This window comes from Caretta caretta, chromosome 8, assembly GCF_965140235.1.
Source record: "Caretta caretta isolate rCarCar2 chromosome 8, rCarCar1.hap1, whole genome shotgun sequence".
Taxonomy (NCBI): Eukaryota; Metazoa; Chordata; order Testudines; family Cheloniidae; genus Caretta; species Caretta caretta.
The window spans coordinates 80,621,661-80,642,853 of NC_134213.1; the positions used below are offsets into that span (position 1 = coordinate 80,621,661).

Consider the following 21,193-nt stretch of genomic DNA (forward strand, 5'->3'; position numbering starts at 1 on the left):
TGGGGCTTTCCCCTAAGGGTTATCACTGACTTCAGCCTTGTGAGAGCTGCGTGTTTTGACCCTCTGCCAGCTCCACAGTAATGGGCTCCAGGAAGAGGAGAGCAGGAGTCTGCTGTTGAATCTTTTGACAAGGATGCTGTCACCAAGCCCCGTAGGTCATAGGTGAGAATACCAAATTCAGGACAAGCTCCTGGGGAAAAGGGTAGACACCCCCACCCCACAAAACTAGTGGTTATTCTTCCATGAGATATACTAAACCAACAACAAAAGTTAACTTCTGTCTCAACACACTGGCTAATGGGAAGTCCAAACTGCAGCCTCCTTAGGTATTCCACTCTTGGATTCAATAACCAGACACTAGACTTAATAATTTGGTTATTTAAAACCAATTTCATCAAACAAAGGTTCTTCTGATCCCAAAGGACCAGCCACGTACCCAGGTCAATAATAACACTGTTGTCAGATCTTTAGTATCTAACACCTAAAGGTTTATTTATACAGAAAGAAAAAGGTGAGCGTTAAAATTGGTTAAAGGAATTAAATACATACAACAATTGCAAATTTGTTGGATCAGGCTTGTAGCAGAGACGGAATGAATAAACTGCTGTCTTGTTAAGTCTCTGAGACCTCTGTACTAAGGGGAGCATTCTAGCAAAGTGACTGAGGATCTTCCAAAGATTTGGAAGCCACCAAAGTCCCAGCCCGGAGGCCAGTGGGGGCCCAAGAACCTCCCCACTGTGGCCCGCAGAGGAGAGACCTAGGCAAACACGCTGCCAGCAATGTCTGCAACAGGTGCCGCTCCCTGCAGCTCCCATTGGCTGGGGGAGAGGGATAGAGATTCAGCCATGGAGGCAGCATCATTAGTTGCCGGGCAGAGTCAGCCATGGAGGCAGTGTCCCTTTTTTTCCACAATGAATATAAATACCGAACACAACTATTTGATGGCCACCTTGCTGCCATCCTGAAGGTTTCAACTTTTCAGTCACTGGGGCGAAACATCAACAAACTGACACAACTGAAGTGTTGCCAGGTGTCTAGAAAACACTAAAAACTCTCTAGCAGGCAAAGAATTGTATAAAGTTGTATGACAGTTTTATTATTTCTAAGAAATTCAAAATAAAAACTACACTATAAACATTTTTTCTTTTCTGAACCCATCTTCAGTGACATTATTGCCCCACTGGGAGGATTTGAGGACTGGCAGTGGCCAATTTACTAAGGTAAATTGAGTTTGAGACCCCTTCATTAGTACACATTCATAGTCCAGAGGTTTGAGAAAGAAAGAGGCAAAATGCAGATGCTTTCAGGGCCTTTTGTATCTTCTGCCAAGTGAAGGGAAATCCATTGTTCTAGTTTTTGTAAAATTACAGGTAGCAAGATGGGGTTTGGAGTCACTTGGGCAAGTCACATGTCCATACATGCTTTGCTTAGTCATAGCAGAGGCCATTACCCATGTTCTAAACAGAACGTTCACATGAAAGTCCATCAGTTGTGGATGGACGTCTTCCATGGTCCATTGTGAGTTAAGTTTTCCTTGATGAGCCATTTCACTTGAATAGTCGCTTCAGGATGTGCAGGCTAAATACCTTGTGGGTGTTACCACAGGAGCAAATATTTGAAATACAGATACATAGTTATAACTTCAGATACAAAAATGATATATTCATACAAATAGCATAATCATATTTGGCAAATCATAACCTTTCCATAGACCAGTTATTTGACATACTTTGTACAAGATTTGTTGCAATTATGTAACAGTGGTAGCAACAATGATCTACATGTTTTAATCACATATCATCACAGTTGCTAAATCCTAACCCCAGTGTTTTCGTTTTGTGGGTGATATGGTTTCATTTGACTTACTGACTTCTAGACAATTAGTGTTTTATGCAGTAGCCAGAAGTTAAAAACTATTCCTTTCATCTTATAAAATCAGATCCCCTTGCAAATGAAAACATAGATAAGATCTTTAGATAGCATAAATAGCTATAAACTTGTATAGCTATTTATGCTAAGAATTACAGATTTCGCAATTGTGCCATTCTTTCAAATTTAACACCAAGTATAAAATTACATAAAAAGCATGGCAATAAAACTACCATCTAACTGTGTATGCCTGACTTGCACAAATGTATGCGCAACATTTGTACAACTCTTAATTGTAGGAACAAAGTTTGAGGACTTCAGCTGGCTGATTTACAAACTCTCACTAGAATAAAATAATTAATTCAGTAACTGTTTAAAATTCAGAGCAACTAAAAAATCATGAATATTAAACAAGTTCTTCAGGGGAAAGGAGGGTGAGATTATAAAAAATATAATCTACACCAGGGATCTCAAACTCAAATCACCACGAGGGCCGCATGAGTACTAGTACGTTGGCCCAAGGGCCGCATCACTGAAACCTTTTCATAGAACGATACAAAAGTATAGTCAAAAATGAAGAGTAATACATTGACTTTTAATAGCATACTATATTAACTTTTTAAGAACAATAATGCGAAGAGGGGTTTTAAGGAATAGTTACAGGTGTTTATATTTATTATGTGGTCAGTAACACCGATGATGATCTATACTAACAGTCTATCAACATAGCTGTAATGGCAGGAACTTTTTAAAGTAACTATTCATACAAAATACATTGCCACTTTTAACAAACATTCTTCCCAACTACTCACAACAAAGAATCATGCATGCTCAACTTCGTACCTCAGACTGCTCATCTAGTCCATGAGGCCCCGCCCTTTCCAACCCCTTCCCCATATCCCGGCCCCAGCTCCGCCTCTTCTCCACCTCCTCCCCTGAGCGTGCTGTGTCCCCGCTCGTCTCCCCTCCCTCCTGGAAAGTCCTAAGTGCCGCCAAACAGCTGTTCGGTGGTGAGAAGTGCTGGGAGGTAGGTGGAGGAGCAGGGACATGGTGTTCTTGGGGGGGGGGGGGGGGAGACGGGGGCTTGGGGGAAGGAGAGCTTGGCTGCCAATGGAATCGGTGCCTATGGCGGGCCACAGGAAATAACTCTGCAGGCTGCATGTGGCCCACAGGCCATATGTTTGAGACCCCTGATCTACACAATGTCTCAACATACTGGACTGTTGTAAGCAATAATGTGTGTGTATGCATCTGTTATTTACCCAGTAGTTTTCCTCTTCTGTGTGTTATCCCATGTGCTAAGTGACTATAAACTAGCTTGGATGTTGATTGTTCAAATCTGTTTTGGTGATGGTCTGCCCCAGGAAATCTGGAATATGACAAAGCTAGTATCTTTGTGGGATGAATCCATTTATAAATTAGCACTAATACATTTATTGTATAAATGACCCACCAAGAAAAGTGCTAATAGAAGCAGATACCAGCACAGATTAGGCAGGTGGAAGAAAGGTGAGGGAAAAACAGGATAAAAGTTTTAGTTAGAGGGTTTGTTCAAAGTAGGCCAAAAGGGCTTTTGTGGCCAAATGGCTCATCAATCCATCCAAATGCAGAGTCTGTCAAACTCTTTCTCTGTTCCATCTTGGTGAAGAATTCATTCCAACTGAGCTCAGCCACTTCCCTGCCTGGTTAGGTTCCCTGGCAATCTCTGCCTTGGTATTAGTTTGTTCTTGCCAGCTATTGGCTGGAGCCTGGAAAAGATATTGTCATGGGTTCTAAAGGCCTGTTAATTCATTGGTAGAGGCTTAAGTACTACTTAAGCAGGGAGGTTTTCTTCCTCAGGGCTTGCCTATACTTACAGTACAGCTGTAGTACTTAGTAAAGACGCTATCTATGCTAATGGGAGAGCTTATCCCATTAGTGTAGGTGCTCCACCACCCTGAGAGGCAGTAGCTATGGCAATGGGAGAAGTCCTTCCTTCGACAATACTGTTTACACTGGGGGTTAGTTTGGTATAACTATGTTGCTCAGGGGTGTGGATAATCAACGTACTTGTATTGACATAAGTTACTAGTGTAAAACAAGCCTCAGACTCCTGTTTCCACTCCTTTCCCCCTCTGTGTGCTCAACATCATAAGGCAAACAGCAGGGCCTCTGAAATGTTACATTCACGTGTAGAAGCTAAATTGAGAGCGGCTTCCAAATTAGTTTCTGGAGTAAAACTGGAAAAGAAGCCCAGCCATCAGCAAAGTGGCGCTGAGTGTAGCGGCCAGGCTGGAGGAAGAACTTGGCATCCTGCCTTTGCTGCCACCAAACTTCAGTCAGTCGCAGATCTGAACTGTCTGTTCACAAATCACTATAGCAGGCCTCTTGCATCTTAGGGGTTGTCTACACTGGCGCTTTACAGCTCTGCAACTTTCTCGCTCGGGGGTGTGAAAAACACCCCCAAGTGCAGCAAGTTTCAGCGCTGTAAAGCGCCAGTGTGGACAGTGCACCAGTGCTGAGAGCCGTGCTCCTGTGCTGGGAGCCGTGCTCCTCCTGGGGGTATTTTTAGAGCACTGGGAGAGCTCTCTGCCGCGACCATACAAGCCATGTTAAAGCGCTGCTGTGGCAGCGCTTTAACGTGGCCAGTGTAGACTAGCCCTCAACTACATAAAGTAACAAAACTTATGAAAATAAATAGGTGCAATATCCTAGACCAGTAACAGATCAGGTATTCAACTATAAACTGATAAAATGAATAATACAAAAAAAAATCATTTCCTTCTTCATTTTCGTACTAAGTCAGGGAATTAGAGTGACATCTCAAACCCCTAAAGCAGGCAGTTCAGCAGGCATCTGAGATGGCATCAGCGTTGTAATGGAAACCCAGAACCCTCCGCCTGATTTCAGGACTTGGTGCATAAATGAAGGAGGAAATGATTTTCCAATCTTTAATTTTTTTTAATGTAGCTGTTTATAATTATGAAGTCTGTACTAATCTTCTGTCACTTAGTGTGAATCTTTAAATAAAAGGTTTTGCAGATCATCTTTACTGCTTCTTTCTAAAACATTATTCGAATGCTGCATACGGTTGCTTTTTGTTAGCTGTTATTTGTGTCACAGCCATCGTGTGTGTATCTATAACTAAAAAAACCTTACTACAGTAAATAGGTTTCACAAGTTTCCTTTTTGTTAAAATGAATTTAATAGTCACCTTGATCACCTTGAGTGATCAGTCCTTCAGCCCTCATAGATTTCATCAATCACAAAACTTCTTCCATTCGTCTCTTATCCTGGCCTTCCTTCTCCATGTGCGGCCTTGCCTTTTCACAGTAAAAACTTCCCATCTCTTTGGAAGTTGGCAGAGTGGTCATTTCAGTTCTCGTGGGTACCACTTGCGAGACTGGCAATCCATTGATTGTCAGTGAGCCTAGATGCCCGGCCCATTGCATTTTACTGTACCTGCTTTCAACAACGACATCCTATACTCCAGTCTGCTGTCTGATTGCTTCATTGGGGACTCAGTGGTCGATAGAAATCCCCAGAATTCTTCTTTCCATCGCCCTCTCTGTGACAAGCAGTTGTTGCTCCTTTATCTTTGTCAGCGCCCATGTTTCGCCGCCATACAACATTTCATAGTAGCATTAAGATACTGTACTTTAAGCAGTGCATTTCAAACTGACTAGTGCACTTCTCAAGTAGTTGGTCTCTCGACTTTTGACCTTGTGTCTCTTAATTTTGGAGGCTTCTTGGGTTGTTGACTTTTTCTGACCACTGGATAGATATTCAGAAGCAGTCAAAGAAGCAATTTTCCGCCCCCTCCCTAAGCGCTGTCTATACAGATATTTTTCGAGTGCTAGTGTGAGCCCCACTAGCCCCCATCTCTTGTCCTGGGCTGGGAGTCTCAGTCCAAAATGCTGTGAAAACATACCCACAGAAATCTTACTGTAGCGTTTTTTACACTGTGTGTTTTATAATAACAAAACCACCTTCTTCATAAAACACAACTAACATGGTTATGTATGTTCAGGTTTGCTGGAAACCTTTTTTTTTTTCCATATCACCACTTTGTAAGAAATAAAAGGTCATTTAAATCAAGAGTTAGTTTTTGGTGTAATTGAATTTTCCTTTCTATCTTAGATGAATAGCACAGATCCTTTTTATAATAATGTCTGTTAATATATATTAACATATTAAATATATCCATGTGTAACTATATTATTCACTTGTATTACATTATTCTCGTAAAATGACAGGATGTAAGATATTAAATAGTACAATGTGCTGTAATTACTTCTCACGTTCACTGCAGGAATGCTGCTGTTAATGCTTCAGCTGTAATCTAAAATGTTAACAATACAGGGATATTTTGAAGGCCCACAATGTCAAAAATCAGCATGAACTTCTGCATGCCATGCTCCCTATTTGCACATGTGCAATCCTGTGTGTGTGTGGGCTCACGGGCTCTGGCTATTTCTATGTGCTATGGGTGCATGCAATTGTGACTTAAAAATTTGGGCCAAAATAGCATTTCAGAAGTCCCAAAAATTACACTATATCTAACTACAATTTCACTGGTATTTAGACATGCAGTACATACATAACTTATTGGAAAAATTAATAAAACTACCTGGTGTTTACCTTTAACTTATCCATACACATCTAATCAATGTAGTTTTACTTTAAATATTTTACACACATAAAATCTTATTTAAAATGCATCTGTCCTGTCGAGTGACAGTTTTCTGTAATATGATGTATGAGAGTTGGGTTTGAGTTCTTGCCCCCAGAGGCCCAGAGATTAAATGCTCCACTTCTTCTTTCAACATTTATCTACATGCATGATTTTAAGCATGGACTACCAACATGCTTGAAGTTAACCATGTGTGTAAGTGTTTGTACTATCAGGGAGCTGAACAACAAAAACTCTTTGGCCTGCGTGCTGCCAGAGGAGACAAGTCTATCAGATTATCTAAGAAAGATTCAGCCTGGTAAATCCTTGGATGGGAGACCTCCCAAGAAGAAAGTAGCCAGTCTTCTCCCACCATGTTTTTAATGACTTTTCATGGTTTTTCTTTTAATTCTGATTGAATGGCGTCTCTCCTGTATAATGATAACTTTCATTTCAAATGTTCGCTCTTTCAGTTTTCATGATATTGGCTTCCTAACATTTATTTTATTAATCAAATTATTTTTATGTCAGTAAATTTTTAAAAAAGTCTTTATGACCAATGTGTGTATATTTCATATACTGAAATATTTTCTGTTTCAATTTTTCAGATTAATCGAGCCCCAAGCTTTGGAACTGACCAAAAAATAGACTATGATGTAAAAAAAGGTGTTCTACTAAATGCACTAAAGCTTCTCAATATAAGGTAAACTTGCATTTTAATCCTCACCCTACTTTTTTTTTTTTATAGGAGTGTGACGTTTACTGCCCTTTTTTTTTCTGTTGAATGTGGGAAAATCATGGGATATGCGCAGGATGGAAAATTTTGTTACCAGTCTTAAATTGTGTGAATGGCAAAGTTTTCTTCTTTACCATTTTTACTATGTGTACGTGACTCAACGTTAACTTTAGTCCTCATTAGTGTGCATTATAAAAAAAAAAAAGTATTGATTACCATTCCTGATTCTTGTTTTAATAATTTTTCACTTGGGTCTCAGTGTGTGGATGGTAAGTGCTGGCACGGGTTCACTGTCACTTTGGTAGTTTGTTCTGACGGCAGCGGCCTCCACAATTGCAATCCATTTCTACTAACACCAGAACACAGAGGTGGGGTAAAGTGGAGGAAATGGTGCAGTTTTCAGTTGTAAACCTAATAGAAAATAATTAAGTTAAGGTCAATGTGGCACATTGGATGGTAGCACAAAGTCAGTACAGTACACTTAAAAGCACAGAGTTATCATAGCCATAAAAACTGATACTACAAGAATTCATTCTTAAGCAGTATTTATTTTTTCATCTTATCTATAAGATTTATAGCATAAAGTGTTTGACAGGAAAAAACAGAGGTTTTCTTTTACAGTCAAAGCATCTCTCAGCTCAAATGTGCTATGAAATGACAACCTGTACACAGTGGTTAATACATTAGACCCTTGTCCTGGAATTGGATCTGGGAGGACAGACCCCTATGCCTGTGCAGTACCCCATTGATTTTAGTGGGATTCTGTACAGCTATAGAGGTCTGCCTACATGGAGTCCCATTAAAATTACTGGGGGGTTCCACACCTGTGCAGACCTGATTGCATGTTGGGACAGTATCCTGTGACTGTGCCAGATAAATATGAACAAAAGATTTCATTATAAAAAAACCTAAGAATTCAGCTATGTTTATAACAATGTAATGCAGTCTTCTCCTAATCCTGATTAAAAGATATTACTTTCCAGATTAACTGAGTCATATCTGAATGTAATCTGTATTTTAGGACAAGTGATAAAAGGAGAAACTTAGCCCAACAAAAAGCTGAGGCTCAAAAGAGACTTTATGGTCAAGGCTCAATGAAAAGACTGTCACCAGGATCCTCTGACTGGGAAAAACAGCGCCACACGCTAGAGAGGAGAAGAGAAGAACTGGTATAAAGGAATTTTACAAAGCTACTCCTCCTTCCCTCCCAAGGCTCATACTCAATCAGTTTTAATTCTTTCTTACTTGATTTCTAGAAAGAAAGACTTGCACAAGTTCGTAAACAGATTTCCAAAGAAGAGCATGAAAACAGACACATGGGGAACTACAGGTAACTGTGCCCTCCATCTTTCTGCTTGAGTGGGATGAATCAGTCCAGAATTGAATGATTTATTTAAGGATAATGGAAATGTGAGGCAATGATAGATTTTCTGCAGAAAAATTATTTACAGGAATGTATTTTAAGTATTGATGTGCACCAGATGCTGTCTTTTTCCCCAGGTAATAGAACTTGTAATCCAAGGTGTGTGTTTGCATCTGGCATTTATAAGGCATCAGTTATGTGGTCTATAGGCACTAACATAATTACCTGAAAGACTTGGACATAAATGTTGAGTGCACGTAGAAGCATGGCTGCAGATAAAGGGCCTGTTCCTGCAGCCAGGCAATAATCCTATTGCTAGCAAGTTGTAGGCAGAAAGGGGGTGATAATGATGATGCCTATCTACGGTATGTCTTTAGGTATCTTTGCCTTGAAAATAACAAACAACAATTTTAATGAAGCAAAGATCGCATTACTTAATAGTATGTTGATTTTGTTATGTTCTAGACAAAGCACACTGTATTGATTTAATATTTGAAAAGACAAATTTAAGTACACAACAATGAGTAAGTATCTATGGTAAATATTATATTTGAAAGTAACACCCTAAGAAATAAAGGGTGTTTTTAACATCAACTCCAGGACTGAGGGAGTACATAGGTAAGCATTATGCCACCGTGCACTCTGTATAATTCGGTCAGATACCAGGATCTGACTCTGTACTTTTAAGATACAAGTAAATTATTGTTTTAAAATGTTAATGAAAAAATCTAGATTTAAAAAAAAAAGCTGCCTTACAATATGGAAAGATGAACAATCCATTACTATTGTTGCATGGGATGACATGAGTGTTTTAAATGAGAACCGCAAGAAACTTGTATGTCTGCAAGTTGACAGACCTGTTTTAGACCTTTGAGTGTAATTGTTTTGTGAACAAATGGTCTCTTATATTAGTCAGGCATATTTTCTTCTGCCTTTGTCTTGCACTGAAATAGAAAACACTTTGGATCAGATTCTTCCCTCGTTTTCACTGATCTAAATGCACAGTAACACTATTGGCGTCATATAATACCTGTATAATTGAGAGCAGAATGTGGCCTATTATCTTCTCAATGTATAAATATAGGGCAGTATCCTGAGAAGTACAAAGGATCTATTAAGCAACTATAATTCCCATTGATTTTAGGACCAACTCCATAATTTTTACTGAAGAGGATATTGATGTGAAATTCAAATTTATTATAGAAGTGATTTTCCAGAAATCAGTTATCTGAGGTTTTGTGCATGACAGCATCTGGGCAGTAGAATATAGTCTCAATGCTTTCTTTTTTTTATGGGAGAAAACTTACCAACAGATTCATACTGGCTCAGGATGCCTTTTTCATAAAATGAGATTTCACACCTTATATTCACTCACTCTCCCTTACAGTCCTCTTAAAACTTTGGAGATCCCTCAAGAAAAGTGAAATTAATGTTTGTGACAGAGTGGGGAAGCTTCTACTAGCTATTTCCCTTGCCTTCTCTGATGCACTTCTGGCTCCTACTAAGGGCACCCTGGCCCTCTCTAATTCTCCCTTGCTCTCTGTGGAACTTCTATGGTTGCTCCTAATTTCTCCATTGGCACAGCCTTGTCTGTAATGCACACAAAGCATAGCTGCTGAATGGTTATGAATTATGCTAGGTTTTAATTTGTTTTAGACCAGTGAAAAATTTTCCATTGGCCTGAGATCACTGAATATTCACCATAGCATGCAATAGAAAACTGTATGTTACCCTTCTGCCAGGTGGAGCCAGCAGCAACAAGGGCCAGGTTCAGTATCTAGGGGTTCCTTTTCAACAATACAACACAAAACTGGCTCAAGCCCCCACCCAGTGACCTGGGACAATTACACACCACCCCCTGGGTGCCTCTAAGAGGCAATACTTCCCCTCTCGCAAGCACAGAGTCTGGGTGTAGCAAAAGCTTTTAATAAAAGGACGGAAGTAACTCAGCATTAATTTGGGAAAACACCGCATCTAGGGTTCATAAACACAAACCATGAGCAAAAGACCCACCCCCAAGTAAGTTGGGCAGTGTCCTTTCCCCTCAGGTTCTTAAGTCCAGCAACCCAAAAGTCCCTTTAATGTGTCCACCCCTTCTCTGTATCCCACTCACAGCTTCTGTCCTTGGCCAGTGCAGCCCCAAAGTTCAGAGGTTCATCTGCAGAGTTCACTTTCCACCCAGTGTGGAGGTGGGGGTAAGGAGGCACCTTACATGTTTCACTGCTTGGGCACTCGCTCATCACCCCAACGGCCGACTGCTGCTCCTCTGCGTGGCTCTGCTCTGGCCCTGGCTCTCCGCCAGCCATGCTACTGGCCACTCACCAAGACATCTTTTGCTCCCCCCTTGTAACACAGCTCTCAGTGATTTCAGCTGTTAGTGATGAAGCCTCACTGCTGGTGCATACTGGGCAGTGTCTTGCAATAGAGACACTGTCCGAAAGTAGGTATAATATGTAGACTTAGGTATCCGTGATTTCAGCTCTGCAGCTTGTAACAAGACTCTCGCTTGAATCTAAATTACTTCTTTTATTATACCATGGAGAGAGGAAGGATCAAATGGTGTCTAGGAGCCTTAAATAGGGCCCACACCCTGTATCAACTCATTGGATTTTGGAACCCAAGTCCCCTGCCTAGCGAGTGCTGTTCAGTTGAGTGAGTGTCCCTCCATTGGGGTATGCCAGGTACAGTTCTGCTGCCCTCGGTTCACACAACAAGGATAACAACCCTTTTGTACTCCTGCTCCAATAACAAGGAGACTGGGGATCTGACACCAGCCACAAGTGATCATTTGGGCAAGCAATCCGATCATGCTGAGCACCTAGGCAGGGTGGGTGTGTCCATGCAAACGAGATCACCTTCTGAAGTCTTTTTCCACAGTTCACCACTAGATATCAGGGGAGAACTCATTAGGACCCTGCTTACATGTACAAAAGTATATCTGAACCAAAGCTACTATGTTTATTTTAAACCAATGTGTGTGAATCTAGACTAATGCAATTTTATGAAAACTGAAAACCAAAAGTTTTTTTTCACATACAGTTGGGGAAAAAAGACCGTTTGTCCAACCACTGGATAAGGGAGTGCTACATATCGCTCTCCAGCAATCTTCTCTGGCAGATGCCTGGATTATATTAAGTCTAGCGAGAACATGACCACTCTTCTCCCTCTGAGTGAAGGTCACTGCAAGAGGTAGCTTTTCAAGGAGCCAAACATTGTGAGCAGGCAAAAGGGGAGCGATTCTTTTTCAAAATTCACAAGACTTAGTGTATGTCTACACTGCACTGCAAAACCTGCACTTGTGGACTTGGGGTTTCCAAGTCTACGGTTGAGCATGCACACTGCATTGTAAACCCAGGTTTACAGTTGCTGGAACTGAATCTCTCAACTATGCTAACGCATCTACACTGCACTATGCAAATCTTCTGACCTGGGTCTATGGCTTGAGCTGCGTCCACACTTCAAAATGACAGGGTTTGGACCCGAGCCACAGTGGGACTGGGCCTTGGACCCACACCCTGCTCCTGTGTGCTTGTGTAACCTTTGGGTGGGCTAGAGTTCACTTTGTTATCTTTCTCCAGTGCCTAAAAAAAACCTTCCAGCTCCCTTAGAAGAGTAGCTGGAGACCCAGAGTTCAGTCTCTAAGGATTTTCAGCAAGGATTGCATAGGGTCAGCCTCCTCCCCCCATTTAAGTCTCAAAAGGAAGTAAGAAATAAATTAAAATAAAAAACTTTATAAAATCTTATGATAAAGAAACAAATAATCTATTTTTATCTAATCTTCTATCTTAATGTTTTTCTAATAGTGAATGTTCCTGTCCATTATGTTAAAAGGGTTACTGGGGTAGTGCAGTATGTCTCTAAGCTTTAATGTATAGCATGCCCATAAATCTAATCTTAAATTTTTACAGCATGACATGGCTATTTTATAATCCACAGACATTACCTTCACATTTATACATAAATGTGAATAAAGAAAACAAATTAAAATCTGAACAGTTCAGTCCCCACAGAAATACAGTGAGAAGAACCTGAAAGTTCCCAAAAGCTTAGGTTTTGTTCACCTAAGTCTCAGTTAGCGTCTTTGATCACCAAATGTATACAATCTGCTGAGTCTAAAACCTCTTACTCCACTTGCTTGTAGGAATCTTCGGTTGGAATCCATGCAGACTCTTCCTCTGCTGAAATCACTGCTAGCCAGTCAGCTAACTGATTAACCAACCACTCAGTTAAGTGTATAGATTTGAAGAAAAAAAACACATTACCAGAAAATACAAAACTGAGAATAGCAAAATAGAAATGTCTCTTTCCCCGTTACTACATTTAAAGAAAAGCTGGTGACTCAGACTAGTTGAGACAATTTTAACTAGAACAGTTTGGCTAAAATCAAAACCACATTCAAAGCATACAATTAAAATAGAAGAATTTGTCCCTCCCAATTTCCCCTTGCTATAATTAGCATTGCCCAGGCTTCCCTGTTAGAGGGTTAACAATATCACTAACCTGCTGCAACATGCTTCAGAGTTAGGGACAACAGCCTCCTTCCTGCTCCTGGGCTCAGCTTTTCCCAACTCACACAGGACACATGGCCTTCTGCAAAGCAGCTGCCCTGACTGCTCGCCCTCCTGGAGTCTGACCCCAGCAACAGGGAACCTACTGGAGCAGACCCATGGCCTTCTGCAAAGCAGCTGCCCTGACTGCTCGCCCTCCTGGAGTCTGACCCCAGCAACAGGGAACCTATTGGAGCAGACCCAAAACTATCACACCCAATTCCAGAAGCGTCTGGATGTGGAGTGCTTAATCTGCCTAGCAACAATGACCCGGACACAGCTCAGTCCTAGCTTCCCCAAAATGGGTCTCTCAAAGAGTTATCTCCCTATTAAGCATATGGTTACACTTGCTTACCCAAGTCAGAAAGGCTTGTGTGTGGACAGTAAGGGGGCTTGGGCTCAAACCTGAATCTGAGCCTGGGTTTACAATGAAGTATAGACATACCCTTAGAGACCCACTAAAATACACCAGTTAATGATGCTGACTGATTATAATCTAAAGGAGTACTTGTGGCACCTTAGAGACTAACCAATTTATTTGAGCATAAGCTTTCGTGAGCTACAGTTCATGCTCAAATAAATTGGTTAGTCTCTATGGTGCCACAAGTACTCCTTTTCTTTTTGCGAAATCAGACTAACACGGCTGTTACTCTGAAACCTGATTATAATCTATTTGCCCACTTAATGTAGATTAGAAATCAGTCACCAGGTTTTACAGTCTCTGGCTATGCTTCAGTTTTTCCTGAAAAGTAGATTAGGGATGATTCTCTTCAGAGCCAATTGTTTCTTTGTAAATGTACATAAATCACTCAGTCCTATTTTTGCATTGTCATAATCTTCCTACCCACAGTTGTAAAGAATAATGGTCATAGCTGCTGTAATGGAAAATTGGAGCCACTCTCCATCTTTGTTAGATAATGTTTTTCTAATAGTGAATGTTCCTGTCCATTATGTTAAAAGGGTTACTGGGGTAGTGCAGTATGTCTCTAAGCTTTAATGTATAGCATGCCCATAAAAGCGTAGTAGTTAATCAGTAAGATTTTCAATCCTTTTGTACTGCTTTGTTCCAAAACAAAATATTTCATGCCTCTGAATTCAGCATTTTGTTAATGTTTCATGCCTCATTCACATCTGAAGTTGAAATTTCAGTGAGTATTCCAAGACTCAGTCATGATATTTCTGTAGAAGAACCTGCACTGTCTTCTTTCTTTCCTTCTTTCCTTCTTTCTTTCGCCAATTGCTGGCTAAAGCATGTGTGTGTCCACTGAGCTAAAGTTAGGTGAGAGAGTCTTATTCACAGTATGCATTTAATAGTAATTACAGACTGCCTAAATCTCCTACATGAGTTTTGTGAATTAGTTACTTTAGTTGTATTCCTTGTGTGGTCAGTAGCTCAACTTTATGTTCTACTTGTCTCCATTTCATTTTTTCTAATTGTAGGCGAATTTACCCTCCTGATGATAAGCTGTTACTTGAAAAATATGAGAGTTTGTTAGCCATTGCTTTCCAGACGTTCCTTGCTGGGAGAGCAGCTTCCCTTCAGCGGGAGTTGAATAACCCTTTGAAAAGAATGAAGGTACTAGTGTGCAGAAGTATTGGCTTTAAAGTTATGTATCTTGGAATTCCATGACCCAGCATGAAGTTTTGAATCAGGTTTGAATCATCTTTGCTCATGTGTCATTAATAACAACACCTTATAATTTTTCTGTAGTTTTATTGTTCTTCATGTAGCTTATTGGCCAAATTCCTGAGTCTGGATGAACTGCACTGGACATAAGACCCAGGGTGGAGATAGGACAAGTGGCTTTAAGCCACTTTTCCATTTTCTTGATCCTCAGCCTGACCTGTGGCCAAACGAAACCCTAGTATAAACCCCCATAAAGACAACTCTGCCTACTGGTAATTGCCTTCTTTCTCCCCCAGTAATGGTCCCAGGCTACTCCGGGATGCCCACTATAGCTGGATGGGACAACAGCTGTCATAATGCCAGCTCCACTATCTTTATGGCCCTCAGGGGAAATTCCTAGAGATAGCCACTTGAAGAATGGATATATTTGAAATGGCCAAATTATCATGATTTAGAAGTCATTGTTCAAATCATTGATTTCCACTGGAGTGGAATACATCAGAGGAAAGAATTTAATATCAAGATTTTATTATTTTATCAAAATAGTCTTTGGAAGCATGTGAATACACGTATGAGCACACACAAGTGTTTAGTGATTATTTGATCAGAAAATCACTTTTTAAATCTCAATCCAAACTGCCACTTTACTCTTGGAGGAAAGGTGGGATGTGTTTTGAGTTGTCGTTTTTATTTACAACGCTTTGCATTAATTAATTCACATTTTCAGGAGGAAGATATTTTGGATCTTCTGGAGCAATGTGAACTAGATGATGAAAAACTGATGGGAAAATCCATTAGGCAACCAGGACCCAAGGTGTGTGACTGATTTTTAAATTAATTTGTGCCAAAGATGATTAGGCTAGCCAAGCTGCAGGCAGCAATGGATGGGTTGGTTACAAGGCACATGCATATTCTTCCCCTACAGCCTTGTGGAGCTTAAGCTGATTTGGAGATGAGCTCCTTGGCCCATCTGTGAGGGGGCAAACCATGACTTTAAATGGAATTATAAAGGAGGAGCTATGTGTGGGGAACTTTCTTCCTCAGAGCTCCCTTGTATAGGTTTTTTTGGGTTGCAGCAGGGGCGAAGATCTGGGCCCAGGAAATTGCCATCTGCCCAACTAAATTCCCAGGGACGTGCTGGCCACCACTTCCTGCAGCTCCCATTGGCCGGGAACGGCGAACCGTGGCCACTGGGAGCTGCGGGTGGCCGTGCAAGTGTAAACAAACCGTCTGGCAGCCCACCAGTGGATTACCGTGGTGGGCCGTGTTCGGGCCACAGGTTGCCCATCACTGCTTTATATCCTTTGCCTATCTCAAAGGGGTGTTGTGAGCCTTAATTTATTAATGTCTTTAAAGAACTTTGAGGTCATGGGATGAAAGGCACTCTGGAAGTTCAAAGTATTAATTATGATTATGATATGTGTGTGTGACTTGATGTACTGCTAAAAGTGTCATCCTGCTACAGAGGATGTTTCATGTCCAGAATCAGATTTTAATTGAAATGTGTATTAGTTTTAGCGTAGTTCCTGTGGATAGTGCACACAGTTCCTATGAAGCCCATTGCATTAAATTCATCTTCTCACCCATCAGCAAAGATTAATTACTGTATTATCAAGCCTAAATTATTTATTTGCCTACATTCTTCAATCCTTCTAACTCAGTTTAGAAAAGCTCACATTTCAGGTGTTTGCATTCACCTGAATTTGTGTGTGTAAAGGAATAGAAAAGTTTCACCGCATTTTCTGTTGCTCAAAACATTACCCTCATGTACAAATCTGGGACTGCACTTCCTGATCAAAACAAATGCTAGCTATAGACCTGATCTTGTGGTGGAACCTCACACCCATATGGACTCTTACTCTTGTATATCTGTATGCAGGATTGGGACCTAAAAAGGATTTGTGTATACCCAATTGATATGAAAGGGATTTCTGCAAGAAATCATTAAACTTAAAGGGAGTCTGTAAGCCAGTGGGTTAACTCTCTGTTCCATGCACCAAAGAACGCTCTCTAGCCCCAAGATTTCAATTCCTTTTTCTAACTGGGGGGTGGATAATTTTAAAGCCTCCAGAAGGTGCTTCACACACACTGGAAGGTTTATTTCCTCATGTTCAATATGTTGTACTGTTCTTTGTACAGTGTGTTCACAAGAATAAAAAAAATTTAACCTGCAAAATAACAGGTTTTTAGAGGAGATTAGTAACTGTCATTTTCCTGTGGAACAAAACAGAATGGATTTACATTGGGACAATTTAGATTTAACAATTAGGAAACATTTTCTAATAATTAGAATTACTAAGCAATGGAATATGACAGGTTTCAGAGGAACAGCCGTGTTAGTCTGTATTTGCAAAAAGAAAAGGAGGACTTGTGGCACCTTAGAGACTAACCAATTTATTTGAGCATGAGCTTTCGTGAGCTACAGCTCACTACATCTGATGAAGTGAGCTGTAGCTCACGAAAGCTCATGCTCAAATAAATTGGTTAGTCTCTAAGGTGCCACAAGTACTCCTTTTCTTTAAGCAATGGAATAAGTTGTCAAGGAAGGTTGGTAAATCACATTTACTGCAGCCTTTAAAACTGTTGTTCATTTATCATAGATGATTTAGAGATGTTGGAATCAATCTTGCCACGATGCAGAGAAAAGGTCCAAATGATCCATAAGAGATCACTTTCCGTGCAAATGCGTTTCTGTCATCTGTGTTTTTTCTCAATTTATTTGAAATCCTTTTTGTTTTTACATTTTTGTCTTCAACTTTTATTTGTATTGCTGAAAATTCTTCTTAGTTAATTGATCCAGGGAAGGTACTTTCTGTTTTTGAAAAAGTACCAACCCAATAATGCACCTAAATTGGTCCTTGTGGCAAGGGAGTGTTACCCTCAAAACATACTTCATTTAACTTGAATAATTACCAAGACCATACAATGGCAATACACTTCTTCCACAGTCTCTTAGCTGGTTTGGATTAAGATAAGCATACTGTGCCTGACAGGTTGCTATTAAAATTTTTTCGCCTTACCTTTACGGAGAAAAGTCTTTGAAAAGAGGTGTCTATTTTTAAAGTTCATGCTACCTAAGTACTATCTAAGGAGGTTTGTACTGCTGCCCATCACCATAGTATCTGAGCACAGTAAGGCATATAACATTTTAAATTCATGCTGAAATATTTTCCAGCATGACTCTGACCTTCCCCAAAACAAATTCAGTTACCATGTTAACTTTTGCTTTATAAACTTAATTTGCTATCAAATATTCAAATAGGAAGATGAGATGGTGACAATATGGTATAAGCCTTACAGTTAGTAGTCATTGGAAAGCAGACATATAGACATCATATGGCTGTTCAACTGGGAAAATGGTTAATTACCAGAAAAAAAATAACAATACGAGACTTCTTGTGGTGACAAATATAACAGAGGGGATTATTAGCACTGATGTTCCTGCTTTCTGTCTGCTTCATGGTTGGTGGAAGAAGGCGAATTCTCAACCTGTGCTTACTGTTTCTACAGCTGTTTCTCAGTCTCTTGCTGTTTTTTTCTCATCTCCCAATTCTTTTTATGATGGTGCAAGATTAATTATCTAATGGTATATGATCCCATGTGCATATGGAGCACCAGAGTGATACCTAGCAGAGCATGCTCTCTTCTCTCTGCTTCTGTTTTCTGCACCATTTATTTTTATTTTCTCTTTCAAAACTGTATTGACCAGAGTTGTCTGCTGTGCTTATTGTCTGCATGTTACTGTCCTTGGTAAGGTATAGCTCCAGCTATTATAAACATATGTAGTGACTAAAATCTATAAAAAATATTACATCATTGACTTATATCACCTTATAGAAATTAGATGTGTGAACTGTACAATTAAAAATCCTTTCATAACATACTGTGGTATTGTGGGAAATAATAAAGCAATTACCATAACAAACATCCCTGCCATCAGTGAGTGAGAGAGAGAGCATTAAGTCCCCAGTTCCGGAAAGCACATACTGAAGTAAACTTGAAGTAAAACCTAAAGCATTTGCTTATGTGCTTTCCTAAATAAAGGCCTAAGTATGCTCCTTTTGGGCAACGGAGGAATTTACTATACATTTTATATTTTTATATTAGCCCCTGTCTTCTATGCCAGAAAGTTCACAGAGCTTAAAAAAACAGAGGAACTACAGTAGTGAGAGTAGCTGTGACAGCAGCAGCAACACATCAGAATGGGAGGAGGAAACTGAAATGGAAGATCACAATGAGAAAAAAGAGATGAAAGAGTCATATGAGCTTGAAGAAAACAAGTATAAATTATTAGAGCGATCCAGTAAGTGAATGATCATAATTTTGTTTAAATCTAATGTGCACAAAAAATTATATATGATACTTCTGTGCTGCAGAACTTAACAGTGACAAAGTTTTTATTCCTGAAAATTGACTGACTGTACCTTGACACTAGATCACCTGGAGTCACAAATTAGCTTGTTTGATTCTTCTTCTTTAAAACCCAGTTCCAGCTTGATAGAAGAGCTGTATCAAAATAACCTACGCAGGGCTTGCTGCCAGGTTACTACTTATTAAAGAAAAGGATGAACATTAGCTACCATTGGGTGTGTTGTGTATGCTTCTCTTTGTTTTCATTACTTCTGGCAAAGTTGCCAATCAAATTTATTCTTTGTTGTTGTTTTTAATTTCCGTTGAACATGATTTTGTTGGGAAATTAAAAAAAGATCTAGGGAAGTGCAGAAGGTAAGATTTACAGATGGGTCACTCTCCAGGTAAATAAGTGGAACAATAACTAAACAGTGTAAGATTGAATATTAAAGTGCTGACATGGTTTGTACAATATATTATTTGTGTTTTTGTAGTTTGCAGTTTAGGAGTATTGCATTGAAGTTGTCATCATATAGCTATGTAGTTATGTTTGCATATGGTACTGCTGCCAAAAATTGTTTTGTAACAGAATCTTATTTTTATTATGGGCTGCAGAAGGCCTAAAATGTAGAGGATCAGTGTAGTTCTGCTGTCCAGAAAAGCCAAAGTCCCTACTCCCTTCCCCCCTAATTCTCTGTCCACATAGAGGAAGTCCACATTCCATCTTACTGAACCACAAGATGCACACACCTTCGACAAATTTATTTGTACATGGGAGAGGATTTGAGCCTAACTGAGGAAGGCTGATTTGGGAACAGGAATGGGTACTTTTATGGGTTGCATAAAGCATTTATTACTGGAGAACCTTATGATTTCCAATAGACCTATTCTCTAGTCAGTAATGACAGAGGAACGTAGAGTAAATGGATGGAAAGTAATTATATCCTGCATTGTCTTTGTCTTCAGGCAGATTACACTGGAAACCTTTAATTAAAAATATAAAAACTCCATCATATTCACCCTCCACATCATCCACAGGTCCTATAAGGCGTTCTGTAAGCTGTCCCCGTTCAATATCAGTCTTCGCTATACAGTCACAAGCAGCTGAGCAACGTCCCTTTTCAGCCAAACCTGCAGTGCAAATGCCACGTCCGTCGTCAATGAATAGGTCCCATTCTTTAACTCGTAATTCATCTTCAGTTGGAATGTGTAATACTGCTAGTCTGGGCACAGTACACTCTTCAGGGGTAAGTTGTTAAAAACATCACCCTGTGTTTTATTTATCTAAAACATGTATTGCAGTGTTGCTTTGTGTATTACTGCTTCAATAAGATTTTGAATTTCTTTCAACACAGTACCGCTGTCATCTTGGTGTATAATAGTAGTTTTCCTTCTACATTACTTGTTTTCTTGATACAATGTCAGAGATCCTGAGGTACTGAAATAGCTTATGTTTTAATAGAATCTCAGGAGTATTGGACTGCTACACCTTTATGCTCCTTAAAATTAGCTCTTGCAGTGATTCTTTCATGTTTCCAGTGCATCCATTAGATTGCAGCCCTGCAAACACCACAACTTATGGGAAAGGACTTCTTAGTCTGTGCCCTTGTGACTGAGAATCTTGAGTTTCAAACACCCTTCCTGCATCATGTCTAAAAGATGGAAGGTTTTTCTCTTCTCCAGGACAGTCTGTGTGAATGATTTGGGAATTATTGATTTCCCAAACAATATAAAGGCTTATCTGCCTAAGGATTTTTACACTGGCAGAACTATGCTGATGTTTCAACATCAGTATAAATCCTCCGTATAGATATGTTGCATTAGAGTAAAGCAGGGCTTGCATTAGTAAGACTTAGGCTATATCTTCCCTGCAACAAGAGGTGTGCGTATACATTGAGAAACCTATTTTGGTGTAGAAACCTAGTTGACAAGGTAAAGCTAGTTTTGAACTCGATGTAGCTAGCTGAGGTAAAATCTATACCATCCACTCCTGGGATTTAGCTCATCCAGCTATATAAAGTTAAAAATTACAGGATCTTGTCTCCGTTAG

General features: G+C 39.9%; 1 protein-coding gene and 1 long non-coding RNA gene across 7 annotated transcripts in view; one reads left to right on the forward strand and one right to left on the reverse strand.

Annotated features, from left to right (window-relative positions):
* The window catches only part of TTLL7 (tubulin tyrosine ligase like 7), a 134,740-nt gene that overhangs the window by 81,603 nt on the left and 31,944 nt on the right, over positions 1 to 21,193 (forward strand). For 5 of the 6 annotated variants that reach the window (XR_007358025.2, XR_007358024.2, XM_048861131.2 and 2 more), the window contains 7 exons: positions 7,129 to 7,223; positions 8,278 to 8,425; positions 8,513 to 8,586; positions 14,607 to 14,742; positions 15,521 to 15,607; positions 18,901 to 19,096; positions 20,110 to 20,390. Coding sequence is in view for 4 of the 6 variants with exons in the window: in XM_048861131.2 (XP_048717088.2) it covers positions 7,129 to 7,223; positions 8,278 to 8,425; positions 8,513 to 8,586; positions 14,607 to 14,742; positions 15,521 to 15,607; positions 18,901 to 19,096; positions 20,110 to 20,390 (1,017 nt within the window). In the remaining 2 variants the exon portion in view is untranslated. The remainder of the gene's footprint in view (positions 1 to 7,128; positions 7,224 to 8,277; positions 8,426 to 8,512; positions 8,587 to 14,606; positions 14,743 to 15,520; positions 15,608 to 18,900; positions 19,097 to 20,109; positions 20,391 to 21,193) is intronic. The other variant, XM_048861132.2, reaches the window with a different exon arrangement.
* LOC125641334 (uncharacterized) lies at positions 1,071 to 13,282 on the reverse strand. Its single transcript, XR_007358026.2, has 3 exons — positions 13,120 to 13,282; positions 7,473 to 7,667; positions 1,071 to 5,765 (listed from the first exon to the last, which is right to left on the reverse strand). It is a non-coding gene; the product is annotated as an uncharacterized LOC125641334 (long non-coding RNA).